At 38.9% G+C, this 19,215-nt stretch overlaps 1 protein-coding gene across 4 annotated transcripts in view; it reads left to right on the top strand.

The window, feature by feature from the left end:
* LOC120517926 (receptor-type tyrosine-protein phosphatase U-like) overlaps nt 1-19,215 on the top strand; it is a 1,019,277-nt gene that overhangs the window by 801,028 nt on the left and 199,034 nt on the right. For all 4 annotated transcript variants that reach the window (XM_039740445.1, XM_039740444.1, XM_039740443.1 and 1 more), the window contains exon 10: nt 14,427-14,628. In XM_039740445.1, coding sequence (XP_039596379.1) covers nt 14,427-14,628 — 202 coding nt within the window. The remainder of the gene's footprint in view (nt 1-14,426; nt 14,629-19,215) is intronic.

Genomic DNA, 19,215 nt, shown 5'->3' with positions numbered 1-19,215 from the left:
GCTCTTGCTATATAAAGCCCGGGGTCCTAGAAACTATTGAAATCGTCTGAAAATAAACTGAAATGTAGAGATGTTAGGTAATTGAAAGGAACTAATCTCTTTCCTAGGAGAATTCGATTTTGCAGACATGCTCGCATCGGTTGTGCATTAGCGGCAGGAGGAAAAGCAAAAAGGATATCAGTTTGCCAATGTTAGCGGATAAGTGACGTCGTCTTTCTTCTGAGGTTTCGTTTTGCTGACGTGATGGCCTCGCTTGTGTTATTAGCGGCTAAGCGAGTTTTCTGTTTCCTCAGAGGCCGAGCCCTTACCCCTACTCCGCCTCTCACTTCCGGGCTGCACAGACAGACACACTTCCATGCATAGACGTTTATATACGTATAAGATATATATACATATATATAAGTGCTAATTGGTGTGTAAAAGTTGTTTGAGTGTCATGCAAAACCTTGTGAATCCTTGGGCTGGATCTTGGTCTCAATCAAGCTTATGCTGTAACTAGCAGAATACCCGCGCTTCGCAGCGGAGAAGTAGTGTGTTAAAGAAGTTATGAAAAGAAAAGCAAACATTTTAAAAATAACGTAAGATGATTGTTAATGTAATTGTTTTGTCATTGATATGAGTGTTGTTGTCATATCTATCTATCTATATATATATATATATATATATATATATAAAATAGCTGCGATTGGCAGCGGAGAAGTAAAAAGAAAAGGAAACATTTTAATAATAACGTAACATGATTGACAATGTAATTGTTTTGTAATTGTCATGAGTGTTGCTGGCATATATATATATATATATATATATATATACACACACACACAGACACATATATAAACATATATATACATATAAACATATATATATATATATATATATATACACATCTATACACATATATATATACAGTTATATATATATACATATACACACATACATATATATATATACACATATATATACAAATCTACATATATATATTAGGGTGGGACTCGATTAAAAAATTAATCCAATTAATTAGAGGCTGTGTAAGAATTAATCTTGATTAATCGTATGTAATCGCACGTAAATTTGCCCCAAATCGCAAATGTTTTTTTTTTTATTTAAAACGGTTTTAGTGGGCGACAGAATCAAATAATAGACATGGACATGAATATTGTAAACTGAAGCTGTTTTAATTTCTGAAAAAAAGCTTTTAAACTGCATTTGAATTCAAAACAGAAACAAAAATATCATCCCTGGTTAAAATTGGGCAGACTTAAAAATAAAGTGGTAGTTTAAGTACTTTAAGTACATTTTCAGAATAGTATTGTCTTTAAATAATAATAACCAAAATTTCACCATAAAGTGCAGTTTTCTTCTTAAAAAATAAGTCAGAAACATAAAAGGTAATTTGACCAGCTTACTCTTTAAACTCTGAGTAACATTAGCCAAAATTATTTTGTACATTAGGCTAAAACAGTGTGATCATTGAACATTTTGTAATTAGATGTATTTAGAATTACTAACGGTCACGGAAGTCCAATGATCCCCAGTAAGAGCCACAAAGTCCGCTTTCTGTAATGCATCTAATTTTGCTTGCTTTTCAGTGTGCACAAAACCATGCTTTTATCAAGGCTTATCGGGTAGTCGAAATGATCAGTCGTAGGAGCGCGCTTTATTCCGACTCTAACATTTTTGTAGCTGTGATGTGTGCATCAGTGTAATGGATGTACCAGGAAATCATGCATTGACAAAAGTTCCGTTTGCTTGGAATTGAAAGTGTGATTAAATCGCGCTATTTTTAACGCGTTATGGAGTACATGCATCGAAGCTTCTCAACTGTGCTTGTGCTAAGAAAGGGAAAATTTTAAAAATAGCGTAACATGATTCTGTTAACCTAATATTTTTCATACGTCCCAAACCAAGGAGATGGGAAGGTAAAATGAATCGGTAGCGCATACATAGTCAGTACATCCCTCTCGGGAATCGAACCTCGAATGTCGGCGTTAGAGGCTTAAGACTCTACAATTGCGCCACCGCTTGTCTATGCTAAAGTATGTATTGTAGATCGGGCTATAGATATACATTTATATATATACCCGTGTATCGCAGTGGAGAAGTAGAAGTTATGAAAAGAAAAGGGAACATTTTAAAAATAACGTAACATGATTGTCAATATACAGTAATTGTTTTGTGAGTGTTATTGAATGTTGCTGTCATCAAGGATTTGATTATCATTATTTCTTTCAATCAGGCTCGTATTTGTAGGATGTGTTCAAGTTACATTCCGTGTTTGTCAATCGTTGTAAAGATAAGAGGTTTCATTCATCGATTAGTTCCTTACTGCATCAATAAACAGCTCGTCTTCCTTTTTATCTGTGATGTGACAAACTGCATGCACGGGTTTTTTTTTTTACGCTGTCTTCCTTTAGCGGGACATTGACTTTTTCCACCGTGTGCTTTGTTTCCACAGTAGCTGCATTTATGAATATGCTTATCAGGCGCTTCATATTTTTGCTGCCTTTTCAATTGTGTAATTCGGTTTTGTTCAGCTCTTTGGAACTGTTGCTTTTATCTGTGCACTGCATCAGTTCACGTGAGCCACTCGGTGTACTTGCATCGAAGGTTCCCAGCTGTGCTGGTGCCATCTCGTGCTATGTCCATAGCTTTATTTAATGTTACCTTAGTCCTGGCACTTAAAACTTTCTCTGGCAGTTTCGCTGAGTTTGTGTCAAACACCACCCTGACCATCTCATCTTCCTCTCCATAAGCACAGTCCTTCACCCGTGAATATTTACCCGTGGCAGTTTGCTATTGGATTGCCGCTGACGGATGGCCTTATATGGGCAGGCACTAAATTACAAACGCCAGCGCAGCCTGTCTATGAACTTAATTTAAAGTGTAGGTTTACATCGTGCTTTGTTTCCGAAGTAGCAGAACTCGCTTCTTATTGTTTCGCTGCCTTCTCAATTATATAATGCATGTTTTCTTGAGCGCTTTTTTGAGGTCTTCCTGGTTTTCTATGTACTGCGTGATTACGTGGGAGGCGTGATGATGTCACACTCTCGCCCCACGGCGTTGAAGCTCATCTCCATTACAGTAAATGGAGAAAAACTGCTTCCAGTTATGACCATTACGCGTAGAATTTCGATATAAAACCTGTCCAACTTTTGTAAGGAAGCTGTAAGGAATCAACCTGCCAAATTTCAGCCTTCCACCCACACGGGAAGTTGGAGAATTAGTGATGAGTGAGTGAGTGAGTGAGTGAGTGAGTGAGGGCTTTGCCTTTTATTAGTATAGATACGTATTACACCACCCATAAACTGGACATGCAGACAACTTCGGCCACGAATATGGGCATCAGGTCCTTCTCATGTGACATGGATGTGTGCCTCATGACAAGCTGTGGCGTGGACTCACAACCATTGCTGGCATCATTCTCACAGCTGCCAGCAAAGTGAGGCATACAACGACAAGGACACATGCCGTGGCTGTTAAGAGAACCACACAATGGTGCCCTCTGCTGAGCAGAACAGGCATGTGGTGTTGCTGATAGGAACAAAACCACAGCAAGCCCTGGTGACAGTGAAGCACACAGCACAGGCTGACTGGGTATCTAAAATGTAATTCTTTAAAGGAATGCTCCAAATAACAATGACATTTTTTATATGCTGCTTACCTCATGTTGTTTGTACCGATGGCTGAGAATTTTTTTGATTTCATGTTTTCATGAACAAACTTTACCAGTGAAGAGGTGGAGAGAATGATTGAGGGGACTGGGCGGTCTCATGGTCTGGAATCCCTTTGAGGGGACTGGGCGGTCTCATGGTCTGGAATCCCTTCGAGGGGACTGGGTGGTCTCATGGTCTGGAATCCCTTCGAGGGGACTGGGCGGTCTCATGGTCTGGAATCCCTGCAGATTTTATTTTTTTGCTCCAGCTGTCTGGAGGTTTTTTTTTGTTTTTTCTGTCCCCCCTGGCCATTGGACGTTACTCTTATTCGATGTTAATTAATGTTGATTTATTTTGTTTTTCTTATTGTGTCTTTTATTTTTCTATTCTTTATTATGTAAAGCACTTTTTTTATGCTACTGTTTGTATGAAAATGTGCTATATAAATAAATGTTGTTGTTGTTGTTGCTTAAATTCAAAGCTTAATTCTGTGTGAACTATGTTGCTATGAGGACACTGCTCTGATTATTTGAATTTATTTAATAATTTAGTTATTTAACATTATTTAGCTAAAATAGTATGTTTTTCCTGTTGTGAGCATAAACTGGATGACTTGGCATGGATAATGTGACACGAGTAATGGGAGTGATTTTATAGACGTTTTGATGTTTTTTGCTGTTGATCTCCATTGATGCCCATTCTATCACAAAGTTTATCTTTGAACTTGCAATTACAGATTTTTCTCAGCCATCACTACAATACCACATAGGCTAAGGTAACATATGCAAAATATTTTTTGGGTGAAGAATTCTTTACAGGAAGGAGCTCACACAAGAAAGCAATTCAAATGAATAGTTTAGGGACTGATTATGGTAACATTTTCACTTTGTATTTGTTTGTCCTACTCTTATTTCACTCCATTTTGTTTAAAGGCCCTTTGCATCAACCTCAACTATTCTTTTACTTTGCCATCTCTGCTGCTCAAAATCCAAAACAGTCCAACTGTACATACACTTTATGTTCTATTGTTTAAAGTGTGTGGATGAATGAAAAAATGAAACCACTTCAGAACTAAATGTGCTTTTAATTAAAAGGCATAAAGAAGCATCATACCATTCATATTCTTCTGTCTATGATGACTTTGTTTTATAACATTTTCAAAGGAATGACAAGAGAAACAATCCTGTTTTATATGCCGAGTCATCTAGCTAGTGTGTAAAATGAAAACCTTGTCTTTTCATAAATAGTTACCTTATTGGCAGGCCGCATAAACATTTTTTAAGTGAATGAGTGGGATGAGATTTAAGCTACTGTACTATCATTTAAATAAAAGAGAGACAAAGAGCACAAGAGGCGATGGAGAAATGCGCTCCCCATTGTTTCTTTTGAAAGATGCACTTTAAAAAATTGATTCTACGTTTATTGTGCCATTTTGATCTGACATCTGAGCTGCAAAATGCACAGGAAAGTAAAGTTTTATCATGTCAATGTTTTAAAATGAGCGTAACCTATTATAGCATTGAAAATCCTATTATACCATACTGCACAATGGTTTTATGTTCCTGAGACGTTCCTTCATTCAAAACGTAGATCCTTGCGGCCCCACTGGGCTTTCCTCTACACGTCTCCAAGTAAGTAATATTGGCTGATGAAATCGACTCCAATACAAGCAGGCAAACAGCAGCACTGTGCATTCAAATATGAAAAATAATACAATCAAAAGCATGCTATCGCAGGGAATAAACAGTATCAATGACTCTGTATTTGTTTTAGAAACAGTGTAGGAACATCTGCCTCTTCAGTGCATAGCGTAGGCAGCCTGAGAGGTCTTTTAAAGTCATCTTTCTCAATTGCCATGCTTTTCTAAGCAGTTGCCGTTAAAATAACTTGTCTATCCAATGGAGATGACGGCAGTAGCTGATTGATGTAAATTACATGGCATTTGAGAATCATTAAGACCCCAGAGTTGAGATGTGGGATTAAACTGCAATACTAAAACATTAAGTGCCTCATCTGACGGAAACCTTGCCAGGAGCGTCACATTAATGCTACTGTTGGGAAATCACTGGACATTCTCAGCTCACTTACCAGAATTAAATACCAGTGCCGGCTAAGGCAGGCCAGAATCTTGTTTTTTCATCTTTCGTTTTTATTGATATTTTATTGTGGCATGTAGTGTCCCATAGAGGCACTTTCATTTACAGAAATGGCTTTATCAAAGCAGCCAGTAGAAAGTGCTTTTGACAGCCTACGAATGATTCTGCCAGAGTGCTTATTTCCCTCACATGTCAAAATGTCAGCTTCCAAAATGGTTTGTGTTTTTTTTGGTTGCACTTTTGACTGAGCACTAGGGTATTCCAGGATGACAGGCGTGTGTCATTAATCTTAATTGTTTCTTTTGAGTATAATAGTGCAGCATCCTCTTGTCTTCTCAGTTTCAGTCTTTTGGGGTTCCACAGCTGTTTATTTCCCGCTGATTCACAAATGTTTCCTTCTCTTCATAAAGGAGAAAACTTCATCCACGTGGCAAAATGCATCTACATTTTTCTTATTTAGTAGGTCATGTAAAGTTACTGGGGCGGAGTGGTGGCTCTGAGGCTAAGGATCTTCACTGGTATCCAGAAGGTTGCTGGTTCGAATGCCCATCGCTGCCAAAAGAGATCCTACTCTGCTGGGCCCTTGAGTTAAGACCCTTAACCTGGAATTTCTCCAGGGGTGCTGTACAATGGCTGACTCTGCGCTCTGAACCCAGGGGGTATATGAAAACTAACAAATTCTTAATACAAGAAATTGTATGAGGCGAAATAAAGAACAAAAAAAAAGGCAAAGTCCTTTGACCAAAGTACAGTATGGACATGGATGGCACCATAAATAAAAGACCAACATAAATTTGTATAAATTACTTCGGAGATGAACAAGTAGATCGCAACAGTGGATCAACATAAATCGTGACGCTGACGAGCTGCTTAGAAGTAGTTTTCCAACATTGAATAGCCACATGCTTTTTGGCTTTATTAATAAGCCAATGATACATTCAGTGGCTGCACTTTAAGAGAGTTACCTAGTGGTGCAGGCACTAGCCATTCTGCCTCACAGCAGTTCAAACCCCCGAATGCTTGTCTGCACGCAGTTTGTACGTCATTTCTGTATCTTCACCGGTTTTCCAAAGGGGTGACGTTTAAGTTGACAATGACTTACCTGGTTTGAGTGACTTTGAATGCGTGGTGTGTGCGGCCTGTGATGGACTGGACAGTTCTGCTGACCTAGGCCAACCAGCCATGCTGAAGGCACCATGACCCTGAAATAGATTAGGCCCAGGTCTTAAGAATCCTGAAATGTAAAGATGGGCCACTGCAATAGAATTTCTTCTCCTTTCTGCCATGTCAGTTGTTTTAGTGGCCAATTGGCTGCAATAAACTCATGACTCCAGGTTACTTTGGCAAGATTGCTGCTACCTAAACATCCAAAACGTCTCAGAACATAAGCTTTCGATTAACACCAAGATCAATGTTCTAACCTCAGTGGTTTGCAGGTAACCTCATGATAGACGGACCTTAGCATTTTACGTTTATTTGTATATAGATATAGTTGTGATGTGAACAGGAATCAGAGCTACTTCAGACTTCACAAGTTGAAATTGCCCCATCATTTAACATACAGGTAATGAACAGTTGGAGTTATGGTTGTTGTTTACTACATTTGTGTTTTTTTTTTTCATTTAGACAGCCTGGTTGTAAAGCTTTGCAGCAGCCACATCTCCTTGAAACTATTGCATGAATCCACTTTTTCACATCCATCATAGAAAAAAAAAATCTGCATTTTGATTTATTTCACAGCTAGAATGGCTGATGTGTCATCACACACTGACGTGAGCACTGAAAGATAGATAGGTTAGTATCAAATTGCATATGGATTCAGCAAAAATGATATTCAGGTCCTCTGAGTTAAAAATTGACAGCATCTTTTGCATTTTTGTTTTACTGTTTAAAGTACATAAATTAGACATTGTGTGATCCATAATGGATGGACAGTGGGCCTTTAATCAGCCAGGAGGCTGTTATGGAAGGACAGCATCGATGGATGTGATTGATGACTGCGGCCAGGATGATTCCTGTTCCCAGTTTTATAGGTGGCAGTGCTCGTCTGGTCCCAGTGTGGACATCTGCAGGGTTGCATGGAACTCATAGTTCTGCTAGGAAATGGCTAAACACTCATCTACTTAATGCTCAGGCCACAGAACCTCCATGTGAACAACATTTTGCTCCACTCAGCTTCTCGTTCCTACCTTGAAAGAGCACTGACAGCCATTTAAAACCCCTTGCAGTGTTGCATTGCATTATTTCTGGATTTACTAATCTAAGAGGTTTGAAGGGTACTGAGTGTACTACATATCAACCACTTCTGCCATATCTTAATGGCTAAGACATACAGTATGTGATATTTAACACATTACAGAAAAACCTAAAGCTTTTTAAAGTGACGTTAAAATGTTCTACTGAATGACATCTTGACATACATCAGACTCAACCAAGCCTTTTTTTTCTCCCCATCTTTTTGTCCTCTAGATAGCTGATAATGGGTAAAGGTGTTCTAGTTACAAGGGCGGTCAATGTCAGGCACTAAGTGCTGCTGAAGCTCACCGCACTGCACTACCTACCAAAAATAAAACACCTTTTGGAAGTTGACAGCTTTCTGAAAGAAGGCATTAGCTCCATGCTGTCAGCAGAGGCACAGGCCCATCTTTTAAGTAATGTAGCAGAACGTGCTAAAAGGCCTCTGAGCTACTGATGACAGAATCCCAAAGCAAATAATCACCCCCCTTTTTTAGGGACAACTTTAACTTTTCCTAAACATGAGAATCATTGTTAGAGCAGGAAAATGCTCACCTCAAAGGCTGATGTCGATGTTTGCAGATTCATTCTTGATGACATGTACCGCCGCGACTATTAAAATCTTTCTTCTTCTGGTTAGTCTGTCAGTGCAGTAACATTATTTTAGTCTACTGTGCTAGTGATTTGTCCTCTCGAAATACAACAAATATTTAATGGCTTTAAAAATGTGCAGTCCTTCTGCTTTTGAAGGACTTTTCTTTAGTGGCGTTTTTGTGCTGACAGGTTATTCGTCACTCTACTTGTAATTTCCCTGCACATTCACTTCAGAAAATACTAAGGCTAAGGGCATTTCTGACTGTGCGATGGAGCCCACAGGCATTTCACAAGTGAGTGCCTTATCGTAGGTGAGTTTGTGCATTGAGCCTCTTTACATTGGCTAGCTGAGCTAACAATATTGTGTGCACCGATTAGAGAACATCCTCCATAATAAAAAGGCTAAATGTCCATCTGTGCGTCTGTCCAGTTGCTGTGTCTAAAAGATGGCGCATCACAAACATTTTTAGTAATAAAATGCATTACATTTGTCATTTCAGTAGATGGGGCATCACAGACTTTCTTTTAAATTTCAGTTTTTTTGCTTTTTTTTTTAAATAAATTGAGCAAGCCACAGTTATTATGGATTATTGAGCAAAGATTGATAGGCAAAAATGACAAATTTATCCCCTTAAGATTAAATGCACAGCACAGTAAAGTGTGCACAAAGTGAAGGAGTCTAAACACTCCGTGAATCCACTGTACATGCAATGAAATTATTAAGGTCATGACTGAAGTGTTTATAAGACAGGGCCGTTTTATTAGCTAAAATGCATTTGAATTTAATCATTATTGCTTTCACAAAAACATAAATTGAAGCAAATTAAAAGTAGAAGGAAAAACAACAAGCAGTATGCATATGAAGACTACTTAGTGCTAATGAGCAGAAGCCTTTTGACATCCTCTGGAGGCGCAGTGACAGGGCATGGCGGGTGGCGGGTGTACTGCTGCCTGCTGTTCAGAGGCTGGAGCGGCGAATGTTGGCTTTGCTCACAGGGCGTCGCGATGGAATTGTGTTGTGAAGTCTTGTGGCTCAATCAGGTGATTTTCATGGGCACAGTAGTGAGGCACAGCCAGGTATTGGGAAGTACCCAGTTTGAGGGTCTAAAGGTGCTGACACATGCACTGTGAGACTGTACTCTTTGTGATAACTTTGTGGAACTTCGGCGTATCCATGATATTTGGATTTTGAGGTCAGCTTGCGCCATGCATTAGCATATCTTCCTGTATAAATTCCGAGTGGCTGATTCTTTGTTTTGTTCAATTACTTACTTGAAAGGCAAAGATGGCCGGAATGTCCAAACATTCTGTCATTCCCTTCCTGCAAAAATATTAAAAGACCAAATAACTTGTTGCAGAGTGTGAGGCAGCTAGAGATGGTATTACTACTATCAAAATTAGAGATAATGGGCAAAGAGCGGGCTGCATCCATCATGTGAAGGGTAAGCTATGAACAGTGGAGCGGGTTTAAGTGCCGTTGTGCCCACTTGAAGCAGATCACCCAGACTTCATTGGAGGATTATATGTCTGAGCTGGCCAGCTGTGAATCCCTCAGTCACATCTACAGCCTCTTTCTTGCCTGGGAGGAATCACCTTCTACCATCGTCATTTACTGTCACTTCAGCCCTCACCAGAAGGGGCGAAATTAAAAATGAATGAATACATGGAATGACAGCTCACACATCCTTGTTTGCGTTAAAGTTGAATTTGTCTTTACCGAGTGTAGCTTGAATTACACAGATGTCAGAATTCTCTGGCACTCCTGTGTTACTTGCGGGAATTTGTAGTTGCAAAATTTCTTCAGTAAAATATTTTTTATGGGTGTTGGAAATTGTCTTCTTTATCGTTAGATGACAATATCTTCATAATTCAGAAAAGGCGGATACTATCTTTACTGTTGGCAAGGCTTTATAAAACCAGTGCTTTTCTGCAACCTACGTATATGTACACTGTTGTAATGTACAGCTAAAGTGTACAGAACAGGCTGAACCTAACCATGGCCGGGATATGCAACATCATGAGATGCTGCTTTAAATAAATATGACAATCTAAATTTCACTTTAGGATTAATATCTGTCTAATCTAATTTAATCTAAAGTGCCATCTTTGGGACTGGGGCTGCATATGGTGGAATAAATAAAGATGGCTCTGTTGTCACCAGGGAATGTTATGTGTCATAATGGTATAAACTATTACTTAGAGTGTGGTACGTTTCCTTCAGTCTCATAGGTGGCAGCAGGGTGACACTATGTGCTCTACATGTTCCCCTGCTGCCTATTTCACAGATCAAGAGACTGGGTGCTTTAACAGAGCAATGGGGCTCAGAAGTGCAGGACCACCGAGGGTCACCAGATGGCGCTCTAGGCATATGGCCACATGGCTTCTGAACAGCCCATACGATCCCAGAAGTAGAGCCCAGGGTTTACCTGTTGTATTATACAGTAGAAACCCTGTGAGGCCAGCCTGACGTGAGTAGTAAGTTTAGAGCAGAGTAAAGTAGACGGCAGACACCTGACTGGACAGAGAAAGAGAGGCCAGAGCTTCTAAAACGTTTCAGGAGGTGAGAAGGAAGAATAAAGTGCATATCATGCAGTGGTCTGGGATTCAACATCCCTTACTGGTGGGCCATGTGGGCAACAGAGTTACTGCTTCCTTTAAGTTTATGTGATATTTTGAGTTCTCACAGAGTTATGCCTCCTATGTGTTGATATATTTGGTGAATAAATGAACTTTTTGTATAACTTTACGACCCACACAAATGCTTTCTTACCGTTCCAAAGGTGCATACACCTTTTTACAGTAAATACTTTCAGACTCTCTGTACAGCAGCTCAAAACTGATCATCAGCTTTATTTTGCAGAGGTGCATTATAAGAGTCTAAATTTTCTTCAACCCTTCACATAAATTTTCAAATACCTGCTGTCTCTCGTCAATAATGACGGGCCACGTAAGTGCAAAATAAGTACAGCACACCTGTCTCTTCACAGAATGACTTGTAGATCTCAGGCTTTAAGTGTGAGACTTGCCATGACTTACTCAAAAAGAGAGATTGGCAGCCGGAGAACGCATTGCTGAAAAACAACAGCAAGAGGGCAAGCCGTGTCATAATCAAGAGAAGAATCAAAAGAAGAATCTAAAATATAAGAAAATCAACAAAGACTTTGAGGTTTTAGAGACCAAAATTAGACAAAGGTGCATGCCAAGTAAACAACAAGCTTACTTACACCTTGCCTGATGAAGGGGCCTTAGCTGCCTCGAAAGCTTGCATTTGTAATCTATTTAGTTAGCCAATAAAAGGTGTCATTTCACCCTACTTTCTCCTGTATCAATCTATGGATAACACGGTATGACACTCTACTGCTAAGTACAAAACATGTAACAGCAACTTTTCATACATGAAAGTGTTTCCCAATAATAGCTAAACAGAATTATAAAACAAAGTCAAACCTAAAGAACAGTTATATATATATATGATGGCAGACTTGAGGTAAAACAATTTAGGTCAGGTATGGAATTTATACTAACCATGAAGACCAAGACATTTTCATAATTATTATATTGCAGATAGAGATGTACCTATCATGTATGTTGGAAACTTTTAATGACCTGTAATTCTAAGTACAAAGAGCCAGTGGTCTGAATTGAGACTCAGGTCCACATACACAGTTTATTATGTCCCTATCCATTTGCCAAAGGAGAGCACCACCATTTCAAGCTCAAGTATGCCTCAGTAATCATAACACCAGTTATAAAGAATCTGGCACTAAAAATTTCCTTTGTCTTTCTTTTCTGTTTGCTAAAAGGTACAAATTACTTAATCAGGGCTTTCAAAACAATACGTTGTCTCTACTACATATGAAAACATTAAAGGTGAAATTTCATTCAGACTTTGTTGACTTAAATGGCATAGATGAGTGCTTCTCGGCCATTTTGACCCTGAGACTCAGTTTTATCTACTTTTGTTTAGGATGACCCTTTATTAGCAGCAGTTTTAATGGAAACTAGCCAACATTTTCCCCTAAATTGCACACACTACCAAACAACAGCACATAAATATTAAATGCTTAGACATAGTGTAAATAACAGATAAAATACACATAAGCGCACATCCAAAAATAACTCAATAATCAGGTATTTAATTCTGAATCAAATTTAGTATCCATTTGTCTTTGTAATGGATAATCTGCACTCGTCTGATTTTCAGCTATCGAAATCAGGAATATGTGAAGAGAGTGCCAAGAGGAATACGTTTTAATTTGTAGGTGGCTGACTTGTCTAGCGTTTCAGTGCACTTATCTGTGGCACAGGCCTGACGAGCTGTTCTGCCATTGTGTAAGCTTTCTTATATTTGGCAGTTCGATGTGCAATGAGATGATGCCCTGAGTGCCTGCTGGCTTGTTGTACAACCCAAGCTGGAATGTTTTTTGTGAAGCCTCAAGATTTAAATTTTTTCCATTTAAGAAAGTCAAACAATTTACTTCCATCAGTAGCAGACTTTGTTTCCAAATGTCTTTGTAGTTGTGGACTTCATGCTATCATTTGGCAGTACCACATCGCAGATAACACATAGCAGTCATTGCTTGCCACACTTTATTTTAATAGTAAACCCACACCTCAGAATATGCTCTTTATCCATTCCATTTTGGTTCAGGTTTTTAGGATAATTGTTTGACTTTGATTCAGTATTGTAAGAAAGGGGCATATGAGGAACTTGTCAGTGCTTGTTGGCTATCTTAATGAAGTGTGCAGTGTGGTATATACAGTACCAGGGTGCCATCTGCTTGTAACTGGACTTATGTCAGCCGTTTCAACTCCCCAGTATCCAAGAACAAAATGTCCCTTTCACTGTGTGCAGAAGTGAACTCTGCTTTATTTAGTTATTTTTAAACATAAGCTGACAACCCACTTAGGTGTTGCGTCGCTGCTTCCTGCACCTCTGATTATCTGTGTAAACGTCATCAGGTTTATTGTGTTTAGCGGATTGTTTTACAAGGGTAACTCACTTTGTGTCCAGCAAGGCTTTCAAAACCCAGAAACAACTTCTTTACATTTCTGAGGAAAGTTTATTTATCATCAAGCTCACATAGTATTAATAGTTCTAATGGGTACATGTCGTGTTTCCCTGAAAGAGATATGGCTTGGGTCTAAGGGAACATTTTATTTGTGACTAGCAGACCTTGTGCGCTTCGCTGCAGTCGCTGTAGTTGGAATAATTATGTATCTACATGCAACTTATAGAGCTTCTTTATATACAACATTTTTGGTTTGTCCTCCTGGAGCCAAAATATACTAAGAAACACTAAAGGAAGAAATACTATTCAGTGAGTACTGCGTCTAGTAAACAGTAAATCAGTAAAGGAGAGAGAACTAAACACTAAGGAAAAAGAACGGCAAGACCGCGTCAGCTCAGAGTGAAATGAAGTGAATGAAATGACGTGAATTGGAGGGGAGATGATCACGTGACTCCCCCACCCGCCGTAACTCTCAATCCCTCCACAAACACAGTCTCTCGGATCCTAACTCTCCTTTATATAAATCAGTAAAGGAGAGAGGACTAAACACTAAGGAAAAAGAACGGCAAGACCGCGTCCGCTGCGGAGCTCAACTCGGAGCGAAATGAAGTGAATGAAATGACGTGAATTGGAGGGGAGATGATCACGTGACTCCCCCACCCGCCTTACCTCTCCATCCCTCCACAAACACACACACACACACAGTCTCTCGGATCCCAACTCTCTTTTATATGTATAGATTGCTTCATTCAGTTCTCTTAGTCTTAAAATCTTTAAGTCCATCAGAATCATTACTGTAATCATTACTTATTGATTTGTGTTTCTTTGTTTTGTAGATCAGTTATCAGAGCATAGAGTCTTCAGATCCAGGAATCAATGTGCCAGGACCACGTCGGACAGTTTCCAAGTTACGCAACGAGACCTACCACATGTTCTCCAACCTGCACCCTGGCACTACATATCTGTTCTCTGTGCGAGCTCGGACTGGAAAAGGCTTTGGAGAATCGGCCCTTACTGAAATTACGACCAACATATCTGGTAAGAAACTGATAAGGGAGATTGGTGGTTGTTCTCCTCCACATCTCACGCCTGTGACCAAGTGTTGGTATTGCTGTATACTGGTTTCTAGACTTTTTCTTGTTATAATCTTTAGATTTCTGTCTGAAGAAAGGGACAAATTGTTCTTTAAAATATGTCCCTTCATACATCAGAAGGTTAGTTTTTTTTTTTTTAAAGCTTCCTTTAGTTCTTGTGTGTGGGCCTGGAGATCAGATGCTGCTTGTTTAGGTGAGCCCAGTGCAGGAGAATATTTTGGCTGTGAACACACACACACAAATCTCCAGCTATAAGACTACAACTTCTCTGGCAGTCTCTGTGAGGGCCCAGTTTCTCATTTGTTATTCCTTTCTCGTCTCATTACTTTTTTTTATAGTTGCCTGATATTTGAAAGCACAGGTTGAGCCGTTGAGACACCCAAAACAGGCCAATAGTGCATTTGAATAAGTTCTGCACACTGATTAATGCCTTCTGGGCTCACTTAACATCCTACATTATCTCAATCTGTGTGATGCTGGCTTCCTGCGTCCTTGGATTCCTCATCGGTACCCAATGAAACTTTTCTGCCAAATGCTTTTTTCTGTTTTTAGTGAATGTTTCATGGGACTTGTAGTTATGTCTGTTCTGAGGCCCAGCAGATTTCTAACCAGTTCAGGACCCAAGTTAAACTCTAGATTACGGAGTCAATCTTTTGAAATGTCCAGACTCTCTCTGTATCCCCCATGTGCTCTCTGCTTGGTTGTTATTCTCTTTGACTGGCTGCATTTGCTTCTTTAAGCGACTGCTAAGCCTTTGATTTAAATTCCAGTAAATTCAATACATTTCATTACCTTTCATCCAATTACATTATTTCTTAGAGTTAATGTCTTTTTCCCATTTTAATCACATTAACTTTCTATTTAACACCATTCATTCTTTTGATGGGTAAAGTTGAATATAAAACATCCTCTAACCCTCATTTAAGAAAAAGACAATACATTTTACTTCAGTACTCAAGAAAAATTAAACCTTTGCTGTCACAACCAGATTCATATGTTACTGTAGTACAAATCTGAATGTGCTTAACTGTAATGTTAAATTAAAGGGGATGTTCATCCACTTTGACATATGGCCTCATTAAAGTATTTAAACGGGTTTGTGACTGGTTTTTTATATCTCTGTTGCTTGGATTTTTAATAATTTGTCATTTTCTTCCCAATTCCTCTGTATTTAATTTTTCCTTCTGTCTTTCAATATGTTTAAGCTGTTCGACACAGTATGGTGTTTGGTACCTTGGGAGCCAAGTTATTATCTGACTTTGGGGGGTGCACTTTGTTTAAAGTCTGCAGGTTCCCACCTTGTCTCCAAATGGCACGGAGATCAAAGGAAGACACAACTGATTAAACTCAAAAACCTGCAGAGCAAGGAGGGAAACCATCAATATTAGAGCTGCACGCTGACTTGAATTCCCCGTAGCCTCAGTAAATTTTCCCTAACACTAAGATAACCTCCTCCTCCGTTTCCCAGAAGTGACTCCTGTTCTGCAAGCTCTTACTTGTTGCCTATTCAGCATGTCTTCTGTAACAAAGTTTTCACTTTTTAATTGTATGACACGTTTGATTAACTGAGTGATAAAAGTACCAACTGTACTGATTAAATGACCCAACTGTGTCTTGTAAAAATAATTGCTTTCCTTTTCACCATAGTTTAAATACCTATTGTATTAACTGAATAAGCTAATGATTTCAACATTATAGAAGTACCTTGGTAGAAATTAAACACATTAGATCATCTATAACTTATTAGCTTCAAGTTGAAGTCATTTAAACAGTGTGTTCAATCTGCAGAAAAATCAGCAGCTGTTACACCTAAATGAACAATCCACCCAGAACAATCATTTTTAAATTTGTTTTGTTTGTAATTTGTAGTGGTGGCTGGGAACATTTTTAATCTCAAGTTTTCATTCAGAATGGAGAGAGAAAATGTATGATATAATAACAAGCCAATAGCGACTAATGCTGTACAACAGCAAACAACGTGACAAACGGCCCTGAAAAAAAGTAAAAATCTCACGACTTGCGTTGTATAATCCACATCAGTTATCCAGTTGTATGCTTAAAATGTGCAAAATGCATGCTTTTTACCTAAAATATAATTACACAGTTACTTCTGGAATAATCAGCGCACATCACAAACAGAAAGCTAAAGCCTCATGAGAGTCGCTTTTTGACATGAAGACCTACCTCTCCACCTCATTCAGTCAGGGGTCCGGTCTTCAGTTGAAAAAGTGACTCCCAGGGGTATTCAATTATGGGCCTGGGGGGTCCGCAGTAGTTGCAGCTTTTTGCAGTTTCTTAATTAGAACCTGTTTATTTGCTAATAAAGCAACATTTTTGGGCTTGGTTTTAGTTAACTTGCTTGACACAGTTAAGAACCTTTACTTACTCATTCATCATCATCATCATAGTTTTAAGCGTTGCCTCTTTTCTTAAGCAGTCGTCAGTTATTAATGAGGTGCAAGTGACAAAGGAGCCACCAGTTCTCCAGCTGATGTGCTGCCATTTAAACCTGTGCTGTGCATCAAGAAGTATCTGTGTTAATAAAATGTTTTCAAATAAATGAGAGAGAAGGGAAGGACCTCAAAACATATGGATAATATTCTCAGAAAACAAAAAATATGCAGCTTTTGTCTTGGAAGGATGAAAGCTCAAATTTATTTGTTTATAATTAAATACCAAATTTCATTACCTCTTAGGCTTGGTTTCGAATTACAAAACTGGTTAAAACGAAAATCTGCAGCCACTGAATCAGAATCAGAATACAGTATCTTTATTGTCATAGTAACAAATGCAGCAAAATTAGGTCAAAATATAAATAAATATAATTACAAAAGGATAAGAAGAAATAAGGTAGAACACAAACATTCAACACAAGACCTTAATTGCACATGAAACACTATTGCACAAGATGTCATCTATTGCACTGCTGCACTGGACTGCGGACCTCCACGACCGGATCTGAGTACCCCTGCTGTATTCTTTGCACTGCTAAGATGTTTTAATTTATTTATTTATTTATTGGATCAAAATAGTCCAGATGAAGCCTCACAAGTGAGTTACAAACCTTCAGCACAACCTGCCTTGACTTCTACTCCACTCCTTGTGGTTTGTAACTTAACATCCTGGTAGCCATCTTAATTACTTCTGTACACTGTCTGGAATGTTCAACTTCCACAATGACTCTTATGTTCTTCTCAGAAGTTGCACTTTAAAAAGTTTGGAAACTTCCATCGTTCATTCAAACCTAACATTTGTACTTCTTACATATAATTTAAACTAACTTAATTAAACTTTCTGTCCAGATGATTTGGTTGGTTCTGCATTATTGCTAGGGCGGCATGGTGGTGCATTGGGAGTGCTGCTGCCTCAAGTAAGTAGACCAGGATTGTGTCCCTGGTCCTTCCTGCCTGGAGCTTGCATGTTCTCCCCATGGGCTTCCTCCCAGAGCCCAAAGTCATGCAAGTTAGATGAATTGGTGACACTAAATCGGCCCATGTGTGTGTTTGCCCGCCCTGCAATGAACTGTAATGCCCAATGCTAGCTGGTATAGAATCTAGCAGACCCCCACTAACTTGGTCTGGGTAAAGCGGGTTAGAAAATGACATGAAGTGACATTACTGCTGTTTTGCTTACAGTAGTTGCGTATCATCAGCCTGTTGTTTATATTCTTACTGAGGTCATTTATGCGTCACTTTTAACATTATTTAATTCAAAAATGGTTCCTTGCACCATAAATGTCAGTGTTTAAGCCAACCGTGCAGCAGTTTAGATGCTGCACTTTGAATTCCCACTTCTTTTAGCCCCTCATCTTGCTCCTTATCAAGCGTTTGCGCAAGCGTGAAATACAAACTCATTTACCTAAACCCACACTTGACTATATGATAATGCACTCTTTGATTTACCCATGATGCATGTTAAGTTAACTAGCCTATAGTTAGCATTTGCTAGCTTTCAGTCTTTAGGAATTTCCCCAGTGAGCGTTGATTTTGGAAACGAATGCGTCAGAGGTTTATGTGTGTGCTTACTGGCCCTCTTCTGCACTCTCGAGTAAATGTTATCTGGCCCTAACAATTTGTTTGATTTCAGCCTACTTAATATAAGCAGCAATTCTCTCTGCCCAATTTTCAAACCACTAAGTATCTCCTTAGTAGTGCCTGTAACTGCTGGCAGGTTGTTGACTTCTTTACGTGTGAAAGCTTCAGAAAAATGCAAATTTTAAGCAAATATACTCACTGTCTGCATATTGTAGTTCAACCTTATTATTTTATTTTTTTTTTTTAAGTTTACTTCCTCTTGACTGCTGTCTTACTACTAAAACATTGCTCTGACATCTTGTCAGCCAGTGTTTGCACTTTGTTTAAAATAAAAGGAAGATTTTAATGTGAGAATTAGTTCTTGAACAAAATCAAACGAGGCTTTGGATTGCTGCATTGGCCAGCGTTGTACTCGACTTTGAGTTTGTGTTAACCTCTGTTATCGAAGTGTGTTACGAGTGAATCGACCTCTTCTGTGTCTGCCGATCCTTAAACAC

This window comes from Polypterus senegalus, chromosome 17, assembly GCF_016835505.1.
Source record: "Polypterus senegalus isolate Bchr_013 chromosome 17, ASM1683550v1, whole genome shotgun sequence".
Classification (NCBI taxonomy): domain Eukaryota; kingdom Metazoa; phylum Chordata; class Cladistia; order Polypteriformes; family Polypteridae; genus Polypterus; species Polypterus senegalus.
The sequence above is the reverse complement of the archived record's forward strand: the minus strand, read 5'-3'. Positions and strand labels throughout refer to the sequence as shown.